The 22,380-nt window shown below is 40.2% G+C and overlaps 1 protein-coding gene across 7 annotated transcripts in view; it reads left to right on the top strand.

Annotated features, from left to right (window-relative positions):
• Positions 1-22,380, top strand: part of TSPAN4 (tetraspanin 4) — a 393,641-nt gene that overhangs the window by 340,353 nt on the left and 30,908 nt on the right. For all 7 annotated transcript variants that reach the window (XM_042814264.1, XM_042814266.1, XM_042814267.1 and 4 more), the window contains one exon: positions 4,584-4,658. In XM_042814264.1, coding sequence (XP_042670198.1) covers positions 4,584-4,658 — 75 coding nt within the window. The remainder of the gene's footprint in view (positions 1-4,583; positions 4,659-22,380) is intronic.

The following is a 22,380-nucleotide window of genomic DNA, read 5'->3' as shown; positions in this document are numbered from 1 at the left end:
GTACTTGGTTACTTTTTCTTTCAGAAGGCTGTGAGGTTAGCTATCTCTGACATAGAGATGGGCAATCTGAACAGCATGATAGAACTATTAAGATTTGGGAAGGAGAAGCAGTGTGGAAAAAGGACCCAATCCTATGCATTAGTGTATGATGCTTGGTCATCATGTAAAGGTGCAAGTATCTGTAACGTTCAGGAAATGAGAGAATCTTGTTTGCTGGAAAGAAAACATTAATAGTTGCTCTGTTGAGATAGGACAAGGGGAGATGGCTACAAACTAAAAGAGGAGATTTAGATTGGATATAAGGAAGAAGGTGGTTTTGTTCTGTTTGTTTGCTTTTTATAATAAAGGTGATGAGGCACTGTAATAGATTGCCCAGAGATGTGGTGGAAGCCCCATCCCTGGAGACATTTAAGGTAAAGCTGGGGCTCTGAGCAACCTGGCTTAGCTGTAGGTATCTCTGTTAATCATGGGGGGGTTGGACTGTATGACATTTAAGGGTCCCTTCCAACACAAATGATTCTATGACTATATGCATGTAAGGGGGATCAAGGACTGGTGCTGGATGAAGGGACTAGAGAGTAATGGGTCAAAAATTTACTGCAGCTCCATTGCGGATTGATTTACAAACTGGGATCTCCTCTGATACATTTTTCTCTCTCTGGTATCAGAAGGGAAGTGCTTAGCTCTGCAGTAGGCTTTCCAGCATTGCATTTTCTACCCTTCTAATGGGAACCTGTGAGAGGGTCATGGGCTTTATAGACTATGAAGGTCAGTGCCAATGGACTGCTGTTAGTTTTCTTAGGGCTTGGAAGTAAGCAGAGGTAAGTAGACAAAAAGGCATCGCCTTACCTCTCTTCGTAACAAAAATCCTCTGGAGTTCTTTCAGGTGTAATTTAGATAACGCTGTACAGAAGGTACCTCTCCAGTGAACCTCTGTTAGGTTGGTTTCTACCATTTGACATGTACTGTGGTAAAGCATCTCTGTGCAAGGTCAGATTAATCTTTTTGTGGAGTTTTATATGAATGCTTTGCTTTGGGATTGTTGTTTCTCCATGAGTAAATCTTTATATCAGCAGCCTGCAGTGGGCTGCAGAAAAATTCATTTTTATTCCTCTCCGTATTTATCAACACAGTGAGAGACCTTATTTGAAAATGAGCTGAATTTCCTATAGAATTGGTGGGGTTTTAAGTGCTGCGAGCCTTCAGTGGTTTTATGTTTTTCCCCTTTAAATTTGAATGGGATGTGCCAAGCCACCTCTGGCCCCAGATTGGACATGATTTCCTTTGGGATGATGCTAAGACTTGGAACTGAACGTGAACTTCTGTGGGAGGGTGCACTGGGAATCGAGGGGCAGGTTGTGCGTGCGGCCATCTGTGCACTTTAGTCCAGTGGATCAGAAGATGTGATGAAGCACGCAGGCTGTGCTTTGCAGCCAGGTCCATCGGAAGCTTTGTTACTGCTGCTTTTATTTTATTTTATTTTATTTTATTTTATTTTATTTTATTTTATTTTATTTTATTTAACTTTCTGACATGTTGGTCTGGGTTCAGGTAGGGTTCTTCATTGGAGGGAAATGATAAATGTGCTGACATGTAAGTGCTGCAGTTTTTAGCAGATGATGAATTTTAAGCCTCCGCCTTGAGGCTGACCTCGCTTAATTTACCTTTGCAATAAAAGATACAGTGGATGTCCCTACTGTCTGCACACGATGGGATTGCTAATGCATGTTATCTGTTATATAACCGCATTCTTTCTGTCAATGAGTGTGAATAATAAGAAAGATAAAACCAGAGGTTTTCTTTAAAAGTAGGAGTATTTTTCTGTGGAGGAAAAGCAAAATCCTGCTTATCTAGGTTTTGACTTTTTGAACAATGTTAATTTTATTTCACTGTATGACTTCCAAAACCTGCAGTGCATGAAACTGAAATCTAGCGATAGTGACTTTGTTCCCCAGTCTGCCAGAAAGTTGCACTGAGCTGTGGGTGGGAGAGGAAATCTGTGCAGGAACCGCTGAGCCTTTGGATAGACTTGGACATCACTAGGATGGCTTTTGTTCTCATTTCTTAAATTTTGAGCCCTGCCTGTTAACACCCGAACCCATCACATTTAGGGACAGGGAGGGAGTCAGCAAAGGCTTGTCCCCTCTCCATTGCACCTGTCCTGCACGGCAGTGTCACCTGGCCACATCCCAGCTGTCTTGCTTTTCTTGGTGAACCTCCTGACTTGGGCACTGGCATCCCCTTAGGTGTACCCTGCTCACCAGCCCTCATGCTTCTCTCCAGGTGTCTTTCCATCTCTTCTTTCTCCAGCTCCCAACTCTTGAGCAGGTTCCTGTCCATATCCACTGGTCCAGGTTCTTGTGAGATGAAGCTGGGGGATGTTGATCCTGAGGGGACAGCAGAAAGGCATGATGGGTCTGTGTGGTGTCATGAGAGGGCAAAGTTTTGGAGTGGTTTGGGAGTTGTGTGGTTGTACACAAGCAGCAGGAATTATTTGCATAGGCCTTCTGCACTTGTAGACTTTTAAGAATTTAGCAGCTAGCTGAGCCCTCTCATCTGTACTGGTTATGTGAAGTGCAGGTTTTTGAAGGTTAATGACTTGCCCACAAAAATCCACTTGCAGTTGGGTAAGACAAAAGGCACTTGCTTGAAATGGAGCGGTGCCTTGTTGCAGGTCCCTGCTCCTAACGCTGGAGCATAAAAGAATTTCAAATTAAGCCAACAGAAATTTAAGCTCAGTAGCATTCATTGCCCTGCCTTGTTCTTAAAAGTAATTGGACTGGCTTGGTTTTTTTTTAAAATGTTCTTTCAGAAACTTTTATCCTTTATACTGAAACAAGCTCAGAATATATAAACCTAGACAATTCAAGTTTGGCAAAATTATAAGCTGATGAAACTGGGGTCCTGTGGTAGGAAATGCTTTATTACTGATGTTGATAATGGGTGCAAGTCCCTTCTTTTGCTTCAGAAATGGCCTAGTGTGATCCAGGCTAAGCCTGTGAATTGCACAGGGGGACAGTATTCACATGTATGGTTTGGGAAATGTGTGCGTTATGGATGAGCAATAAAGCATCCCTCAGCTAAATAAATCAGGCATCTTTGCAAAGAGTGATGTTACTTGCCTTATTCCAGTTAATTCTATCCAACAGGCTAAAATGTTTGAAGTAAAAAATAATAAGCAAGCTGCACCGAGACTGGTTTGCAAAGCTATACAGAAGGCCAGTGCTGGAAGGTAATGATATGGAAATGAACTCAGATCACTGAGAGGGCAGTAATGGGATCCAGTATTAGGGTCAGGCAGGTGTGAAGATACTCGTGATGAAGATTTGAAAATAAACTTTCATTTAACACTCTTGGGGCCAAATGCCGTTCATTCTGCAGGCAGTCTAATTGTGCTATTGGAAAATGGTATTTTCCCCTTCTTGATCTTTTGTCCTCCATTCAATCACAGAAATCCATAGGTTCAGAGGTTTGGTTTTGACTTGCCAGGCAGAGCAGAAGTTCTGATAAGGTTTTGTAGCTATTAAACTTTCATAGATTTGTAGCCCTGTGGTTGAAGCCAGACAATAACTTTTTTTTCCTCTTGGGAATAGGGTTTCAATGAAGTCAGAGTTGCTCAGTATTAGAATTCCAGCCTTGCAAGCTACTAAGCGTATGGAATTTGTGTTGAAGGGCCATTGCCTGAGCCTTGAAAGTTTCCAAAATCACTCTCGCTTCCTCACCTGCAAAACTTTCATCTGCAGCTTAGGCAAGGTTTGTTCTAGTTTGTGCAACTGCTGTTTTGCTGCTGCTATAGACCCGTGCAGGTTCTTAGCAAAAAGCAGAGGTGTATTTTTTTCAGAGGTGTTGTGCATTGCCTGGAGTTTGTCCCACTAAAGTATATCAGAGCTGAGGGCTTCCCGAAATCCCTGTGTGAAAGATTTCTTTTATCTACTCCCTTGAGCTTTGAACTGCTGGGTTTTACACTGTTCCACAGGAACTCCAAAGGAGAAAAAGATACAGACCAGCATTACGTTGGTGTCTTAAGAACAGATCAACTCTTTTCAGTTGAAACCTATGGGTAGTCTGTGTAGCTACCTGGAATTGCTTTTAAAGCTATCTTGATGTGTAAGTTTTTGGGTTGCCACTCAACCCGCAGTTCCCTTTGAAAAGGGCTATGACTTCATGGTTTATGAACCAAGATACCTTCTCTAGCAGTGGGAAGCCTAAACTGTGGTTTTTGGTGCAATCTTGTTAATTGAAGAGATCTGATAGCAAAAATAAATTAAGCTTAGTCTAGGAAGTGCTGCTGGGGGGGACACATCTATGTGGGTTTTTATGCTCTTCTGCTGATGTCAGTGACAGAAATGAGCCATGCATACATGGTTAGAGGTGTATTTCTGGCTAGTTGTTTACCTGCTTTTGTGATTATTGCATGTTGCATGCCCTCTGCTCTGCTGTAAGCAGCTTTGCATTCTGCTGTCGGACTCCCACTCCCCTTTTTGCATGGTCTGCTGAATGTACTTACTGTGCATCCAGAAAAAGCTGAGATAGATGTTGATTGTTTTTGCTTTTTTTTTTTTCTTCCCTTCTTCTCTTGACAGTTTTTTATCATGCTGTTAATTATATTTCTGTTGGAGCTCACTGTTGTGATTCTGTTCTTCGTCTACACAGACAAGGTAAGTCAGATTCTTCATTTTTCTTTCCCCTTCAGCAAAATTTTATGCCCCTTTTCCCTATAAATAAATCATGAAGCACTTGGCTTGGTATGCACATCATGCTTCTGTCTTCCTTGAGACACCTCTCTCAGAATGCATAAACAGCCTTACAGGACTGGGCTCTCTTGCTTGCTCGTGTGTACAACTCAAGGTCACAGACATTGCCAAGTGCCTGTACCATTTAAAAATAAATTAAAAAAAAATGGAAAAACCAGCAAACATACAACAAAGCATATGAGGCTTACTAGGAACATGTGGGCAGAGCCATCAGACAGGATTCTTAAAAATGTAAAATGTTTGCAATTTAAGAGCCGTATTAATATTATATCAATGGAAGCCTCATTGGCTGAAGCACACAGTTCATTATCTTTTCAAGTTGCTCCTTGTAAGACCTGTAGAAGCCTATAAATGGATAAAATTTAGTAAACTCAGCTTTTGTTTGCAGTTTCAAATTTGACTTGTTTGACTTCTGTTCCTGTGCTTGTTATTTCTGTGCAAGGGCAAGATTTACTTATCCATATCATCTTTGAATGAACCCCAAATCAAGTGAAAGCATGCAATTATGCATAACTTGCCTATTCAATCAGAATGATGTAACGAAGTCTCTTACAACTGATGATTACTAAGGGAAAACTGTAGGGTAGGTGGCAAAAATTTGCCATGAACAGTCATCAGATATATGACCAATAAGCAGTTTTGGTTTTTTGTTTTTTGTTTTTTTTTAATGAAAAAACATTTGTATGTCTTACATATGGTATAAATAAGTACAATGAAGATTAATAATAGATCTAGATTTAGTGGATCTATTGTGTTTAAAGATAATGTGGACAGGGAGTGGATAAGACTGCAACTTTACTTTCTAGAAAGGCTCCAAATTATTCAATTAATGAACACTGAATGATTGTCACGTGCACTTCTGAAGGATTGAAAAGGACTAGGTTGTTGGATGGCATGTTGTAGCTGAGAGTTGGAATTAACTTGCAAGGTAATTAAAATAGAAAGGGCAATTTAAATTCCTTGTATGCGTTATTGGATTCTGAATTACTTGTAACCTCTTGGGAGAAAGATCTACACGTCATAGATGACAACTTAATGAAGGCATCTACTTAATATGCAATAGGCCTCCAAAAACAACAGTTGGTAAAGGAATCAGAAAATATTATCATGTCATTGTTGAAATTTAAGGACTTGCCTCAATAATTTGGGATTCAGTTTTGTTTTCTTCATTTCAGTGAAGGAAAACAAATGATTAGAAGCAACAGGCATTTGGGAGAAGGATAGTCATGGAGGGATTATGGGGACAGTCCTGATTCAATTTGGTAAAGGAAAGATATCATATTCTTAAGAGATCCTAAGAGGAAAAAATGATAGCAGTTTCTAAAATATTGATATATCACAGGCCTGTCTTGAACTTGAAAATATAGAATCATAATTCTATAATTAGAATTATAGAATGTAAATATAAAATTGTAAAATAAATATAGAATCATAATTTTCTATATACAAAGAAGTATGTTTAAAAGACGAGTGTTTCTGATATTCTGCATCACCGTATCATAAAATTCCCTGTCATTGGCAGTTACTGAGGCTGATATGATGGTATGGGTATAGGGATGATTAAGGTATAGTAATTAAAAGAAAATATTCATAATGCAATCAATGCCGTTATGTTGACACATTTCTCACGGAGTGTGCTGCTCATCTTTCAGAGGTAAAAATAATGAAAGTGTGAGGAGGGATTCCCTCCTTGCTTCAGATCTGTTGGTTTGTAGCACCCCTATCTACGTTCTTGGTAAGTATATCAAGACATTAAACCTCTTTCCAGGTCACCCAACTGTAGGTTGATGCAGGAGGTGCAATACAGATTTCTGCAAGTTCAAAAATGGTTCTAAAATATGAGCTCTGGTTCAAGTTCAGGTTTACTGAGTTAAGAAATGCTTCAGTCTGTGTCTTGTAGATGATCAAATGGGGAGACTTTAAATACATGATTTTATGTTGGGGAAATTAGTGGTTTGTGTCTGTGTTATGCTTGCAGTCCTGCCTATTAAAAAAAAAAAAAAGCCTACAACTGATATTTTCTTACAGCATGCTTTCAGTTGTGTGCCAGCTATGCTCATGTGAAGAACAGCATTGCCATGTGCACTCATACAGGTAGTGCAGTGAGCCAAGACAGGTGTGCCACAGTTACCGAGTTAATGTGGTTCCTTGGAAGATCAGTGAAGGAACAATCTGTGCTAACACCCACACATCAGGAGAAGCTAATACCAACTTTGCATACAGAAGCAGAATGTGACTGCAGGTTAAGTCTTTGAGGTCTCCTCTATCATGTATGTATATTTATGTGATTTTATATATATATATACTTACGTATGCACGTGAACAGCATTTTTTTCAATTACTTGGAAGTAAAGTATGAGTGTATGCGCATGTGAAATTCTTCCCAGGGCAAAATGGTGTCCAATTATTTTTTTCTGTTACCAGGCTTAGAGTTGGTTGGATAATGGATTTCCTGGCAATCTTTGTTTACTTCTACTTTGTTAAGTGGATGCTTCACTCGTTTTACAGTTTATTCAGCCCTCCCTGCTTGAAACAGGGCAGTGTTATTTCCTTAACTTTGGTGAAGAAGCAGGGCTGAGAGGGCTGCCCAAGCTTGCAAGCAGCTGGGGCTGATCTTAAATGTAAAGCTCTTGCTGTCTTGGCTGAAAGAAGCCAAGAGTCTGAGCTGTGCCAGCGATGTGGCTGGCATTGTAGCTACCTTAAAAATACTTTGCCAGTGCCCTTTTTGTTCCTTCTTCTGCAAAATGGCCGCAGTGTCAAGACAGGTCCAGTACTGAGATATCTGCTGCAGCACAAGTACGTATCCAAGCATGTACAGATGCAATGCATCTGTATCCACTGCTGGGACTACTGATTTAGTAGTGTGTTCATTATTAAAAAGCATCAAGACAAAAGTTCTTTACAGCTTTTGGCACAGTACTTTTATTCTTTTGTTGTGGGAGAGCATGCAGCTGTGGAGATGGACAGGCCTGGCTGCTGGATTTGGGGCAGCCTGCACTGACCTCTCACTCCCAGAGACTTGGCAGCAGCCTCTCAGCTTTTAAGTTGCAGTCTTGCTCCTGTGCCCCGCAACGTTATCTTTCCTTTTTGTGATGGAGAAATGTTTGTCTTGACCTCGTGAGATAAACAGTGCCCTGGACTTTACAACTCTTTCTCTAAGCTGTCTATGTGGTGCGATGTTATAAAGAGAGAAAGGCTTGGAGAAGTAGCTCAACAATGCTTAATGGAGGATGTAAAAGAAACTCCTTGCTTCTCGGGGCTGCACTGTGTGACTCCTTGGCAGGGAGCGCTGAGTTCAAGCCTGGTTAATGCTTCTCTTTTCCATCCTACCTGATTACACTGGTTATAAATCCTTTGAGTTCTGCAGAAGTGAAATGTTGACTGTGGGGGAAGAGGGTGAGGAAACATTCCTATGGAGAACGGGTGACAGGAGAAATACATAGCATTTCTGTTTTGTCCTGACAGAAATATCAGCCTGAAATATATGGGTCTGGAAGGGAGTTGTTATGATTATGATTGTCAATCTTAAGCACTGTTTTTTAAGGCTAAATATATGTGCCCCCATTTGAGGTATTCCTGTGGTATTACCGGAGTCATGAGAATGGCTACCTAACTATAGCTTGAGTTTCCTCTCTGATATATATTATTTTGATTCAATTGATACAGAGAAACATTTTATATTTTATATTGTTTCTGCATGAGGGCCTTTCTGTATTTTTAAGTGATCCATGGAGTTCTGTTAGGGGTAACCTTAATTATATTGTGATAAAGAGAAAGCATCTCTGCCCTATTCTGACAGAGGCTGGATATTCCTTTTATTTTTCAACACCAAATTGGACCCTGCTAAAATATAAACTATGCTAGTAAAATACATGGTCTTGTACCAGTTCTAAGCTGTATACTGCATCTGTGTTGAGAGACTGTCTTTGTTGTTGCTGTGATGGTTCTCCTGGAGGTTCAGAAAAAAACAAGTCTATATTTACTTTTTTTGCAGCCATAGTGGATGAGTTTTTTCAGTACTTTTGTTTGTTCAGATGTCTGCATTTTGTCAGATTTATGGACAGAGCTATGGTGCTGCAAGTTAATGCCCGCAAATGGGAGAAAAACATTTGTTTTCTGTGGCACAGTGAATCATAATGAGTACATGTTTTAGTTTTTACTGCTCTCTTACTGAAATATGATTGATGTGTAGATTATTTTGTTTCTTGTTTTGCTTCTCAAAACATTTTACTAATGATTGTAACTTCTTATAGATGTTTTGCCTGTTCCCATACAGATTACAAGCAGCAGACTGTAGAGGAATGTAGCGGGTATGGTTTCAAGTATAGCTCAGCCTTTACCACCTCCTTTACATTTGGCTTCATGTTCCCAGCCAGCCTGGCAGGCCTGTCAGGCAAACCCATGAAAGAGGTAGATCTGATTGAAGATGGAGTACTGGAGGCTGAAGTGAAGGGCCAGATCACCCCAACTGTGTGTGCAGTTTCCGGATGGTCTTAAGTTAGTGGAAGAAAACACTTTGGGAAGTGCTGCAAAACTACTGGGGGCGGTCACTCCGCACTGCTCATCAGCCAGATGATCCTAGATCATTTAATTAGCTTGTGCCATTGCATTGGCATGTGTTAAATTTCTTACATCGCTCAAAACTTTCAACAGTAAGAAATATTGGCTGTCTGTATCTTCCTCCTGCCTCAGTGAACAGAGCTCTTCTGCCAGGCAAGGCTGGAAAAATTGCAGAAGAGTATCAGTGTGGGCAGTGTCTTGGTTTGTTGGTGTGCAGGAGGGTCTCAAGGTAACAAGGCTGTTTTTAACTCTGTGGTATTTCTGCCGGGATGTGCTGCATTAACATAGGTTTTCAGCCTGGAGAAGACTGAGAGGGGATCTTGTCAGTGCTTATAGATATCTAGAGGGTGCAGGTCTAGTGGATGGGGCCAGGTTCTTTTCAGTGGTGCCCTGCAACAGGGCAAGGAGCAATGGGAACAAAGTGGAAGACAGGAAGTTCCATCTGAATATGAGAGAGAACTTCTTTGCTGTGAGGGTGACAGAGCACTGGAACAGGCTGCCCAGGAGGCTTGTGGAGTTTCCTTCTCTGGAGATATTCTAAACCTGCATGGATGCTCTCCTGTAGAACCTGCTGTAAGGAGCCTGCTTAACAGAGTTGGACTGGGGGTTGTACAGAGGTCCCTTCCAACTGTGATTCTGTGATCTGTGTATACAAGATATTTTGAGCAGCTGGTACATTAGCACTTTATTTTTCAGTTAGAGCTCAATTTGTTTTGTGTTTAAAAGAGCTCTCCACACACTGATCAGTTCCTGGCTTGCAGCATCGCTCTGGCAGTGTTCTGAAGTTAGAGTTTTGCATAAGTGCTGACAGAGATAAAATCCACTCCTCTGAGAAGCAGGAATAACATTGCAGGTTGATGTAGAGGAATCTGTAGGTTGTCTCCTGTACTGTGACGCCCTCCAGTTATTGCTTTGTGAGGGTCATGGGTTAGCCCTGGTCGAGTATTTTATTTCTCTAATGCAAACTGGTAATATATAAAATAAGAAAAGACAGACGTTTCTCTGTGGCTTATTTTACTTGGTAATAAGCTTAATTTTAACTAGTTTATTAGCATTTCAGTACTGGTGTCACACAATAGGGAGTTGCAGAAATTTCATCAAAAGAATTTAATTATAACCAATTCGTTTTGGCTTCTTTTCAGCAGTGCATTCAGGCACGGGTTTAAATCTGTCTCTATTCAGCAGATTACTTAAGTGTGTGCTTAAATCCACATGATTGACTTAATCATATATTGAAGTCTTGTCAAAGTTGATATGTGCCTTTTGTGTTCTTACCTTTCAAAAGAAATCTTGTTAGGGAAAATGCTAATAATAATGAAAAATTCTGAAGATGGTAAAGATGGTGGCCTTTCACTTCATAGGGAGTTTAGTGGAAAATAATGAATGTTTGCTTTAAAGCATTAGTGGCTATCTTTTTGTATTTGTTCTCAAACAGCTTTCCTTTTAGTGTCTTTATCTCCAACGCATCAGTTTAACCAATTTTTTTTTTTTAGGCAGGAGCAAGTGAAGAGAAATTTGTTTGTTTCTGTGTCTGAAAAAAAAACCAAATAACACCACTGGAAATTCCACAGCTTTGCTAATTCATTTGCAAAAAAAGAAAGCAACAAAGCAAAACAAAACATTGAAAGTGGACCTGCAAGCTGCTATTAACAGGGTTGTTGAAGGATAGCAAAGTATTGATGAGAAGAATTAAGTGCATGCTACAAAATAGGTGTTATTTAGGAACGGTAACAGCAGATAAAATGCATTAAGGCTCCCCACTGGGAACTCTTGATCAGCAGTTGATCAGAGCCTAATTGATTCCTTGAGTAAAGTGCTAGCAAGGGAATGGGCGCCAGGAACAGAAAATCAAACTTTCCTAAATTAAGCTCTGTGCCTAACAGAAATACCCTGCGTAAAGATAGATAATGCATGGCCTGTCAGCTCTTTATGCCTCATGTATTCCTACTGTGGTTGAGTTCAGAAATGAAGACTGTAGGTGTCTCATCCTAGTCAGAATGGATTTTTGTTCATACTGCAGTGAGTATAATATTGCTCATATTGCACTACTGCACGCTTTGGAATAGTGCTTTGTCTTGGGAGAAATCCAGTCCTGAACTCCAGCCTGACTGGCTGGGACATGAATTCCCAGAGCTGTGTAGATGAATCACACACCGCTACTGCTGCCGTCATGCCTGGCTTAAAGCCAGCTAGATCTATCTTTTATTTCCTGGCATCACTAAATTCATTTGATAAATATATGGCAATGCATCAGTTAGCATACAACTGAAAGTGATGTTTCTGGGCTTCCTTCTCACTGGTTTGTAATCCCTAATCAGAGATTAGTCTGTGATGTCAGGAGCACATCAGAGAACATCTCTTTGTTGTGGGAGCACTTTTACAAATATTTGTTTCCAGTGCTCATGTCTTAAATTTTAGTTTTCATAGCAGGCAAATTATGAGTGGTGCAAATCTTCAACTGGCCTCTGCCTTGGGATACCTAGCAGTGTATTTAATAATCAGCATTACTGTGTGTACAGTTGTGCATACTTTTTGTCTGGGCATCTGAAAATGTGTTACTGATAGTGAGTAAGTAGTTCAGCTCTTCTACTGACTGGCAGAAGTGATGCTGAAAACTGAATCCTCAAGATGCAGCACGTTGTGGGAAGTGCTAAATACTGTCATATCTTAATATGTGTAAGAGGACCTTGCTATTCTGGAGACTCAGTCTTTACTTAACTCTGCTGTGGTCAAAGAAGTCATTGCGGTGTGTAGAAATGGCCAGGAGAACTCCAGTACATGCCAACTGATCAGCACCAGCTTTAGTGGCATTTGAATCCCTTCTTTGCATCTTCTCTAAATGCTGATATGTGTTTCCTAACATTTTAGGGGGAGAAAAAAAAAAAAGAAACAAAGGAAAGAATAGCAAAAAGAGAAAAAAGTTGTTTAGAAAACTGATAAATTATTAAAATGCAGCTTTAGACATCTAAATACAGGCAACATCAAGTGCAAAGGAATGACTGAGATAGTATATTGAAATAGACAATGCATTTTTTATTCATTCTGTGAACGTTTTTTATGTGTCACTATGTATTTCAGACAACATTAGAAAATGACAGTAAACTAAATGTTTAACATTTTTACATGTACAGAAAGAGAAGGAAAGGTGGCTTTTTGTGTCACCCGATACATGCTGGCCAGGAGCATGCAGCTCTTGTCTAAGACTTGTCAGCTGCAGCTGAAAAACAGTGTTGAAGATAGACCACTTTATTCATATGACTTGGAGTTGAAATTCTTCCAAATCCTTCCTTTTAACTCAGTGATGGGATACACAGGATGGCTCCCAGTTGAAATGAGAAAAGACGATCTGTGGATCAGCAGCTCTAAGTCACTGCTTGTTCAGGGACCTCTTTGGTGGAGTTGTAGCTGAAGTGTATTGACTTGGGGCTGCAGATCACATTCAGATGTTTTAATTGTTTAAACTCCATGATGTATATGAAGCAGCCACCTTGCAGCATAGCTCCACTTATCTGCCCTTCATCTGAAGCATTATGATGGTGTTGTCTTGTTGGCTGATAATTGAGGATTGAATCTGTGAAGATGGAGGAATGAGTCAGTGGTGCTTGTAATTTTGAAATACATGCCGAAATTTACAAAACCCATGTAGTCAATGGTGCATGAGAATTCCTGCCAGTAAAACAGCAACTAAATATAGCTGTAATCATCTTTGATATGGACTACTTATCTTTAATCATTTGTGATCTCTGAATCTTTTACAAGTGAGCACCAGAGCCGGTGATATTTCTCAAAAGGAAAAGGTTGAGATAGAAGGGAGAGAAGTAGCTTTTGAGCAAAGGGATAAATCTTAACAGGAAGTAGAGAGACAACTGGGCTGAACAGTTTCTGAATGCACACGTTTCCTACTTGAAATTTTGAGTGCTTCTGATAATCTGGGTGATGACAGTATAATACAATTTCTTTACGGTTTCCTGGGATTAGCAGTGTGGAGTAGTAGAATGAGGCAGGATTGTTTTAACCTTCTCGCAATTTTAATCCACTTTATTTTACTGCAGTTATTTAGTATGCTCTCTTTTGTCCATTTAAATTGCGGGGAAGGCATCCTTGAGAACAGAGTATCCCTGTATAGGTTCAGTTCCTTCTTCTTGAAACTCGTTCATCTTCATGTACTCTTCCTTCTGCGTCTAGCTGTCTTTGATATAATTTAGAAATTAGGGTTTTTTTTTTCCTGTGTAAGACTAAATTATGACACAAAAATGTAGTTTTGATTTGCTTGCCCTGTCCATTTTGCACATTACTGCTGCAAGCAAGTGATGCTGCTGCTCTGCTACACATTTGTGCCAGCTGCAGTTTGCTGCTCTGAACCACAGGAAGGCAGAACAATACGTGTCATCGGCTTCTGCTGTGCTGATGCTTCCTCTGTTGACAAAGCCCTAACCTCAGCATTTAGGAAACCTTTTCAGAGTTCAGCTTGAAGGGCATGTTAAAGAGCAAACTGGATTGCATGTTACAAATCAGGAAATTATGGAAAAGTAACAAACGGGAAAAGGTGCTAAGATCATTTGAAGATATTTAAGAAAAGAACTAAAAAGTGTTTCTATAGAGAATAACAGTGTTGGGAAGTTATGAAGCATGAGAGGAAGAGATTTTGATTCAAAACCATGTATTTGTTGGATTCATTGTATAAGACATTCAGTTATTCTTTTGAAAATTCAGGACCAAAAGAATTGCAGTAAGACTTGAATTAATCAAAATGATTGAAGCAATATTTAAAAGCTAGGGAAATAATCAACATGTCTTTCTGTACAGTGCGCATGCACAAGAAAACATCCCATAGATTTCTTTCAGGTCCACCTTTTCCTTGATGAATAGAGAATGCATTGTAGTTGGCAGAAGAGCAGCTGAATGCATTCAAACAAAGAGAAGCAATGGTTTTTTCAAGGTCAGGTAGCTTGGGGAGAAAAAGAAATTGATTTCCTTTTGGGGACTGTGCAGAAAGGAGGAGGAGAATGTGTTGCGAACCTTGAAGTGTGTTGAGATCAAACTGGTATTTCAGTAGATGTCAGTGGAGTGCCCTTACTGCTACCAGCTCCACTCGTGGCCATTCAGAGGCCAGATGTAACTTCCCATGGCAGGGTTATTCTCAATAGAAGCCTGAGTTGTGCTCTCTTTGACACTGATTTATGTACAAATGACAGAGGCAGCTCTTCATGACAACTGCTGTTGCCACAGAAGAGCACGGAGCCATGAGGACTGCTTTTTTGATTGTCCATCATATCTTTTCTTTCTCTGGGCTGCACTGACATCAGTGTCAGTTTTCATGTTCGAGTGTCAGTAAGGGACAATTAGATGAGAAAGATTAGGACTGTGAAATGGCTCTCTGTTGAATATCACAATTCTGCCACATCCATTTTAAGCCATTTGAGGGTTTCATGCAGCATCAGCTGTTAGCACAGAATGAGCACACGTGTTGCACGCACTTTCTGTATGATGAAGTCTTGGCCCCAGTGAAGTCACTGGGAGCTGTGCGTTTGTTTACTGTGGAACCAAGCTATTATTCTGAATTTTAGAATTTTTAGCATCTTTCTCTGTTGGAGATTGTGCATCACAGTACAATGCTGTGGCAAGTTCTGCATGGCAACTATGTTAGAAAGAGGGTGTTATTCTCTAGCATGATGTTGTCTGAATCTCACAGTGCATTATTTGGGGGATGCTGCTGCCTGCTTAGAATTTGGTTGAACTTTGGCTGCAGAAAAAATGAGCGTTTAAAGAGAAATTAAATTAATGAAATCTAACTTCCTGTGGATATTTGTTTCCTAATATCTGCTGTGAAAATTTGGCTTCTCCATCTGCATTCTCAGTGACTGTCCAGCTTTCCCTTGCTATGTTACAGACTCGCAGAATGGTTTAGGTTGGAAAGGATCTCTTGGGATCACGTAGTCCAACAGCCTGCTCAAGCAGAGTCAGCTAGAGTAGGCTGCCCAGGACCATGTCTGGTCAAATGCTGAGTGTCTTCACAGATACTTCATAGCCCATCTGTTCATGGATTGGATCACCCTCATAGATTTAAAAAAAACAACAACAACAACCCTCCCACCCCCCCCCCCCCCCCCCCAAAAAAAAAAAAAAAAACAAAAAAAACACCCACCAAAACAACAAGAAGAAACAAGCACATGAACTCTTTGCGTAGGGCCTTATGAAACTAGTTCAATACAAGTGAGCAAAACAATATTTTAAACCAGTATTTTACATGCCATGTATATTTATTTCTGGTCTAGGTAGGATGCTGTGCAAAGCCTGTAAGGGGCCCTCAGGAAGTCACCTGTGCTGCAGCTTTCATATTTAAATTTGATTCATCTCATTGATCTTCTTTTTTAAAAGAGCGTATTAAATGCAAGGATTCCAATATCACTCTTTCTCAAGATTTTTCCATGTGAACCTTTCTGGAGGTTAATTTATCACAGAAGATCGAGGAGTCCTGTTCTGTACAGATCTTTGTGAAAAGTGGCAGGAGCGGGGATTTAGAAACAAAGGTGATGAGGATCTAGAATGGCCTGCTTGAAATTTATTTCTACAGTCACACAATATCATTTTTCTCTTTCTCATCAAAGACTCTGTCTCATTCAGCTTAACGTCACGAATCCACTGTTTAAGCAGCTTGGACTTAACAGGACTTTCCGATCCCTAAAAGCTTTGCAGTGCTCTAGTGACTCTAACCTTTCAAGAGAAGAGGACACTGAGATGTCCCCGCGCGAATTTTATTCCCTTCACTTTTTTCCCTGATGCAATTAGTCAGTGGGAATTCTAGGTTGCATGCAGACAACTTGTGTTCTGATTGAACAGAGTTAAGTGGAGTTAAGGAGGCAAGAACGTGACACTTGTTAGAGAGGTGGTCCTTATGCAGTGTCTCGCTGCTCTTTTAAGTGGTTATGAGGGAGTCTGATAAAGAGAAGAAAAATTGATGCTAAAGGAGTATGAGGTTGAGCAGGGGGTTAACTACTTCTTGAATAACAAAAATGTGTCTTTAAGCCAAGAGTGGTTGACTGTCTCTTCCTTGTTGACCTGCTTTGAAAGAAATTTAAAAAGCTTGAATTTTGACAATTTATGAAAATTAGGCCTGCCAGGATGTGAAGAGAGGTGCCCAGAATTCCCTGTCACGTCTGCAGACAGAAGTGGCACAGAACAGCAGCAGCACTCCTCTGCACTGCCTACCACATCAACACACTTCACAGGGAAAGATTCCTTGGATAAGAATGACTTAGCTTTCTGAGGCTTTACCTCACCTGATGGATCTTCCTTTTCACTTCTTCTCAAGGAAGTTTCCATTTCTGAGCTCTGCAGTCAGCAGCTCAGGCAGCAGGGTTAAGTGGGAGAAAGCAGGAGTTTTGTGGCACTGCTCTTCTCTCAAGGAGTGTGGGCTGCCTGCCCTTCACCTTCCCACATCCCACCTGGATTGAAGGCTGGAGTTGATGCTGAAGGAAATGAATGAAAGTCTCTCTCTCTGCTTTCCCAGAGCTGAGTATCAATACAGCTGGTCCCTAAACTGGGAACATAGCTTCCAGGTCTCATTTTATTGCTAAATATTATACAAACTGTGGCAGAAGGAGCTGCTCGGGATTCCCCTGGAAGCACTTGTTCTCTGGCTGTCCCTCTATCCTAAGGAATGTGGTCTGACACACAAGTAATTTAATGTGATTAAATTTTAGCCCCTTGTGTAGGTTTTGATGAGGGAGATTCTTTGCTTATTCCTCATTAGTCCTGAGTGGGCTCACTCATGAATCCTGTAACCTTGGCAGCAAGAGAACCTCCTTTTGCTTTGCTGTCTGCAAGGAAATGAATTGCACACGCATAGAAATTCATGAATGCTGAATACTGCAATTAATTTTGTTAAAGTCTCTTTATATATTTAATTAGGGAAGAGGAAGGAAGGAGCAGCTTATCACCACTTCTAAGTCCGAAGCCACAGATCTTATGCAGCTTTCACTTTGAGATAAAAATGATTCTGTAAGGTATCCCAAACCTCTTTGTTTATTTTATGCATAGTAAGGGTGAGAAATGATGAAGGCAATAATGTGAAGTAGTGTTAACTGCAAATCTGCATGTTACATTGATCAGCACAGGAAAAAAAAAAACATATTAATAGCTATTTATTACTAGTCTGAAAACTTTATAATGGTATTTATTGGAAAAGAGCTGAAATGTGAATGGCAGGTGATTGTAAATCTCAGGTAAGATGCGGTGGCCTAAACGTTGTCTGAAAACGTCTTTTCAAAAGTGGTCCAGGCTTTGAACCTTGTCCATTTTTCCCATTTAATTTCATTTATATGTATTAAGTTGGCAATCACATTGCAGATGCAAAGTCAGATGTAAAGCTAAATGTATTGGATGTGCAAATCTTCTCTTTTTATGACCAAAACAGGTGCATGTAAATGTTTCATCAGCACACCCATTAAGCTCCCAGTGGTAAATTTAGCCACAAGCCTTTGAGAGGTGCTTACTTTGCATTTAATTTAAATCTAAAAAAAGAAGTAGCAGAGCTATTTAAAATGCATTACATTCAGCTTATTTAATATTCTTGTTCTCATACATTCTTATTCATTATGTATACATTAAAAATAAATGAGTAAGTCACAGAAACACACACACACCTCAGTGATGAGGGTGGTGGTTCGAAACAGATAAAAATTAGAAACCAGCCAATCGTTTTGGGAACTTTGGCTGAACTTAGGAGTAACCTCTCTACAGTTAGTGACACTGTTCAGGATCTCTCCCAGGCAGAGCAGCCTCTTTTTGTATTGCACCAAACAGTCATCATTTCCACACTGCCACATCAAATACTAGAACTGTGGGGAGCTGTGGTTCTTTTTCATCTTTCTTTCTCTTATCCTTTCCTCATGGCCAATGCCTGTCAATTTGCAAATTGCAGCATGCTCGCACTTGATTGCAGTGGAGGCTTCTTTGCCATGTGCTTACAGGCTTTACAGTGTTAATTCTTGCTGCCAGACAGCCTTACCTTACCCGAGGTAAGAAAGTGCAGGAACTTCAGTTCATCTAGCACTCAGCTCTCTATGATATCACTGCTTTGCACATCAGCAGGAATAGTGTTTTCTTTTCATCCAGAAGTTGCTTACTATGCAAAGTGTCATTTTTATTGCATTGTTCAAAATGGCTGGCCAGAAATTAAACTTTCTGGACTGAGAGAGTGATGGAATGATAAATAAAGTATGGTAAATAAAATGGCTTGCTGGAATTAAAATATATTGTTTGCTGGTAAGTTGTACAGAAGGGAATTGGCAACTATGCCTGAAGGGGATTTTTCTTGGTAGCATTATATACAGGCCAGTGTGCGTCTCAGAAATGTCCTCAAATGCCATTTGTTTGGAAACTAACTGCATATCCAGTTTGGAGTATCTATGTAGTAAGTCCATAAACATCAATCAAAACAGCATCATCTCTCCCTGTTCCAACATGTCCTCAGCCAGAATCACAGGATGCAGCACGGTGAGGGATTAAATTGACACAGACATCTGTGCATCTCTGTTGCATATTACTTGCTTCGGCATGTTTTTATTTATTCCCTTCTTTCTCAGAGGACAAAGTTTTGCTGTGCTCCATCCTTACAATTTCTCTCTAAATAATAAGACGACTTATTACTTCTGCCCCTTCCTGAGTTTAGCTTGTATCTTCTTGCTCAAGTTTTAGAAGAAAATTTTTACAGTTTTGGAAGCTCTTCTTAAATTGCCCATTGAGAAAAAAATACTCTTTTCCCCCATCCAGTGTATTTTCCACCAAAAAAAGTCTTCTGTGGAGGAAGGGAGCACATTTTTTCCACCCTCATCCCTTCCTATCTTGTTTCATCATGAGTCATGCTCCATTAGAGTCCTAATGTTTCTATCAATAAATGATGGATTTACCAATGGTGATTTAAGTTTAAAATTACTCGTGAAAACTTAATGAAGCCTGCAAATCATGAATTAGATTTCAAAGAAATTGTCTTTGACAGTTAAAAACTACCGGGCCTAAGTAATTTCAAAGGTAACATTTTTCTCTCTGTGGATTATGTATCAGACATACATAGACAAAGCTGGTTCTGTGGGAATTACCTTTCCTGAAGCAAATCCCAGTTTGTCTCTGCAGCAGTAACTTTCTTATAATGGTATATTCTGGGGTGGGTGACATACTGTAAGAGGACAGAATTCAGCTTTGCTGTAGCTGTTGTGAGGGCTGGCCTGGTTCAATCTGTTTCCCATTGGTTTTAATGGTTTAGGACTCTTCTGGTTTCCAATCCTGCTTTCCAGGCTTTCCAGAAGTGATAACCTGAGGCTCTCTGCCATTGTCTTACATGGGGTTGTATTTTTACAATCCAAAGTGTTCCTCATAGGTTTAAGCCATCCCTCTTGACAACTGCTCTGCCTGTGCAGCAGGGGATGCCTGGTGCTGGTTTGCAGTTTGATGAGGAAGAGAATCCCATTCCTCAAAAGTGTATGTGGGGAATTTGCTGTTGCTTGGGGCATGTTCATTTACATAATTGGATTTGTGAAAGATAATGAGAAGTTTCCTGTCCTAAATTCTGAATATCTAATGCAATATGGAGCAGGTTATAAATCTGTCTAAAATAACTGGCAGAAGAACTGTGCTTATCCCACTCATGCCTCACTGCCTTTCTTTTCCCCTAAATCCAGGGAGATAAGAGTAGTCAAGGGTATTTAACTCTTTCCTACAGAAAGCCTGGGAAACATTTGTGATGTTTTAATACTCATGCCTATAGGCTATATTTACATTTGGTGACTTTTTCTGACCTTCATGGCAATGGAGTCAGCGTGTTGCTGAATGCTGTCAGTGTCTGGTCTGGTCAATGGGAGCTGAAGTTTTACAGGCTTAAACTAGAGTTTTCTCACAGTAATGTTGTGCATTCTTGAGGTGTCATGTTCAGGGAAATTTCCCTTCATACAATGATCTTCTCCATTGAATTTAGGGCATCTTTTCCATTATCAACATTTACATTGGTTGTTTAAGAAACTGTATTTATTAAGCCCTCACACGATTTTGGTGAAACGGTCAGCTACCAAATATCCAGCTCCGTAAGTTTTCTACTATTTTTTCCTAGTCTCAAAACTTTTCCCTTTGTGTCCGTGTGAGCTGTTTTAGCGGGAGGAGATTCAATCCTCCCTGATCACTTGTGCTGTCTGCAAAATGTTGTAGGAAGATCTGAGTACAGTAGGTTTAGTAATAGAAACTCAATTCAGTCTTTCCAATTAAGGATTCCAGGACTTATTTACTCCCTGTATGCTGACTGTCATTTTTCATCTGTGAAGCTGTTTTATGCACAACCTAAATGTCTGCTGCTTTGGATTTGTGTGGTTTCAACTAAGTTTCCAGGATTAGCTTGTCTGTGACACACTTATCTGCATGTCAACAAACTGTAAGAGTGACCAGCAATTTTGTTTCATGCAATGCTCAGCATTCTTCCTAGCAGCCTCCAGCTCCAGAACTTGTGACCTTTGGCAGAATGGTTCCCTTATGGTTATGTGTGTGTGGATCTGGCTCCAAGGTTGGTTGTTACAAAGCCGTTGTTATTGCCCAGTGATAGCTGATCATGGGAATGTGGACACTGCAGTTTCAGAACATTTGGAATTCAGTCCCTGATTCAAGGCTAACGTTATTGTAACGTTATTGTGGTCATTATCATTTTAGTTGTACTAATCTTAATCTTGGTGCTAATGAGCTCAGAAGCTCTGGTGTCAGTAGTGAGCACTGTCAACTCTCCACTGGAGTGTGTTGTAATTGCCTATATACATATAAGCCTCAAAGCCTTTCTTCCTTCAAATTCACTTTGACTCCTGTGCCATTGATTCCCCAGATTCTCACTCAGTGATTTCTAAGTTTTCTCTTGTCACAGGTATTACAAACCTTGCTCTTTTGACATAAAGTAGCTTTCAAGAACTGTGGGCCTTTTTTTCTTTTTATCCCACTGTGATCAGAGCCCAGTGATGCTGAGTTTCAGCACTGTTGGTTCTCATCATGGCTTTCAAACTCTGGAGGTTCTGAGTGTGATCACAGCCCTGCACAATGCTCAGAAGGGAATTTCCTGCATGTATACTCCAAAGCTAAACTAGATTGGCTGGGAATTTCTTCTAGAATTACATAGTCTTTATGTTTTCTCTGCTGATTAGAAAGGTGTGTGGAGCCATTGGCTTTTCTTCCTGGTGGTGGTTGTTGCTAATGATAAATGCCTTTTGATGCTCAGGTGAAGGCACTGCTTATACAGCCCTGGTTATTTTGCTAAATTCTGAACTGGTTTAAATAGTCTAAATAGCTACAGCATCTGCTAAATAGCCACATCAGCAGCCTGTGGAGTTACACTACTTTACCTGAGTTGAGAAATGCCTGCATTCAGCATACAAGATCGTTCAGAGTAACATGGAATGTGAGGCAGAATGACAAGGACAGCTGTTGCTTGGGAACTGTTTTTTTTTCTTGTTTTGTTTTGTACTTTTTGGCTTTTAATGTTTTAAAAAATGTCAAAGTAAATCATGAGGCCTCAGTGTTTTGTAATAAAACCTTTTTCAGTAAAGCTGGAGTGTTGTACACACCCCCATCAAACTACTACATGTCTTCTAAAAGCATCCCAAGAGCTGGCAATACTGATAGAAGTACCAGGTTGCTTCTTTGGGCTGATGAATCTCATCTGCAGATTAATCCCAGCCTGCTATTTCTTTAATGCTGCTCAGTGAGTACCTTTGTGGTATGGCTTTTTGTTTGTTTTGAGGTGTTTTGGTTGTTGCTGTCGGCTTTTTTTGCATACAAATTGCTCAAAAAAATCATTCACTCTGACTCTTTGCTGTTTAACATTTAGGTTGTGCAATTTGTCATACTGGCCGAATAGGGTGATTTTTTTTCCTGTGACAGAATGAAGAAAACGTAGTAAAGAAAATGATCGATGGTGAATAATGAATAAACAGCAGAACAAGTCTCAAGCTCATTTTCATTCTTGCTTAAGCTACGTTCCCCAGCATTTATAAACAGTGCTGTGAATTTCCCACAGCCTTTCAGCGCCCTCCAAAAGAAT

This window comes from Centrocercus urophasianus, unplaced genomic scaffold (genome assembly GCF_019232065.1).
Source record: "Centrocercus urophasianus isolate 14NV4802_14NV808 unplaced genomic scaffold, USGS_Curo_1.0 seq_14, whole genome shotgun sequence".
NCBI lineage: Eukaryota > Metazoa > Chordata > Aves > Galliformes > Phasianidae > Centrocercus > Centrocercus urophasianus.
The sequence above is the reverse complement of the archived record's forward strand: the minus strand, read 5'-3'. Positions and strand labels throughout refer to the sequence as shown.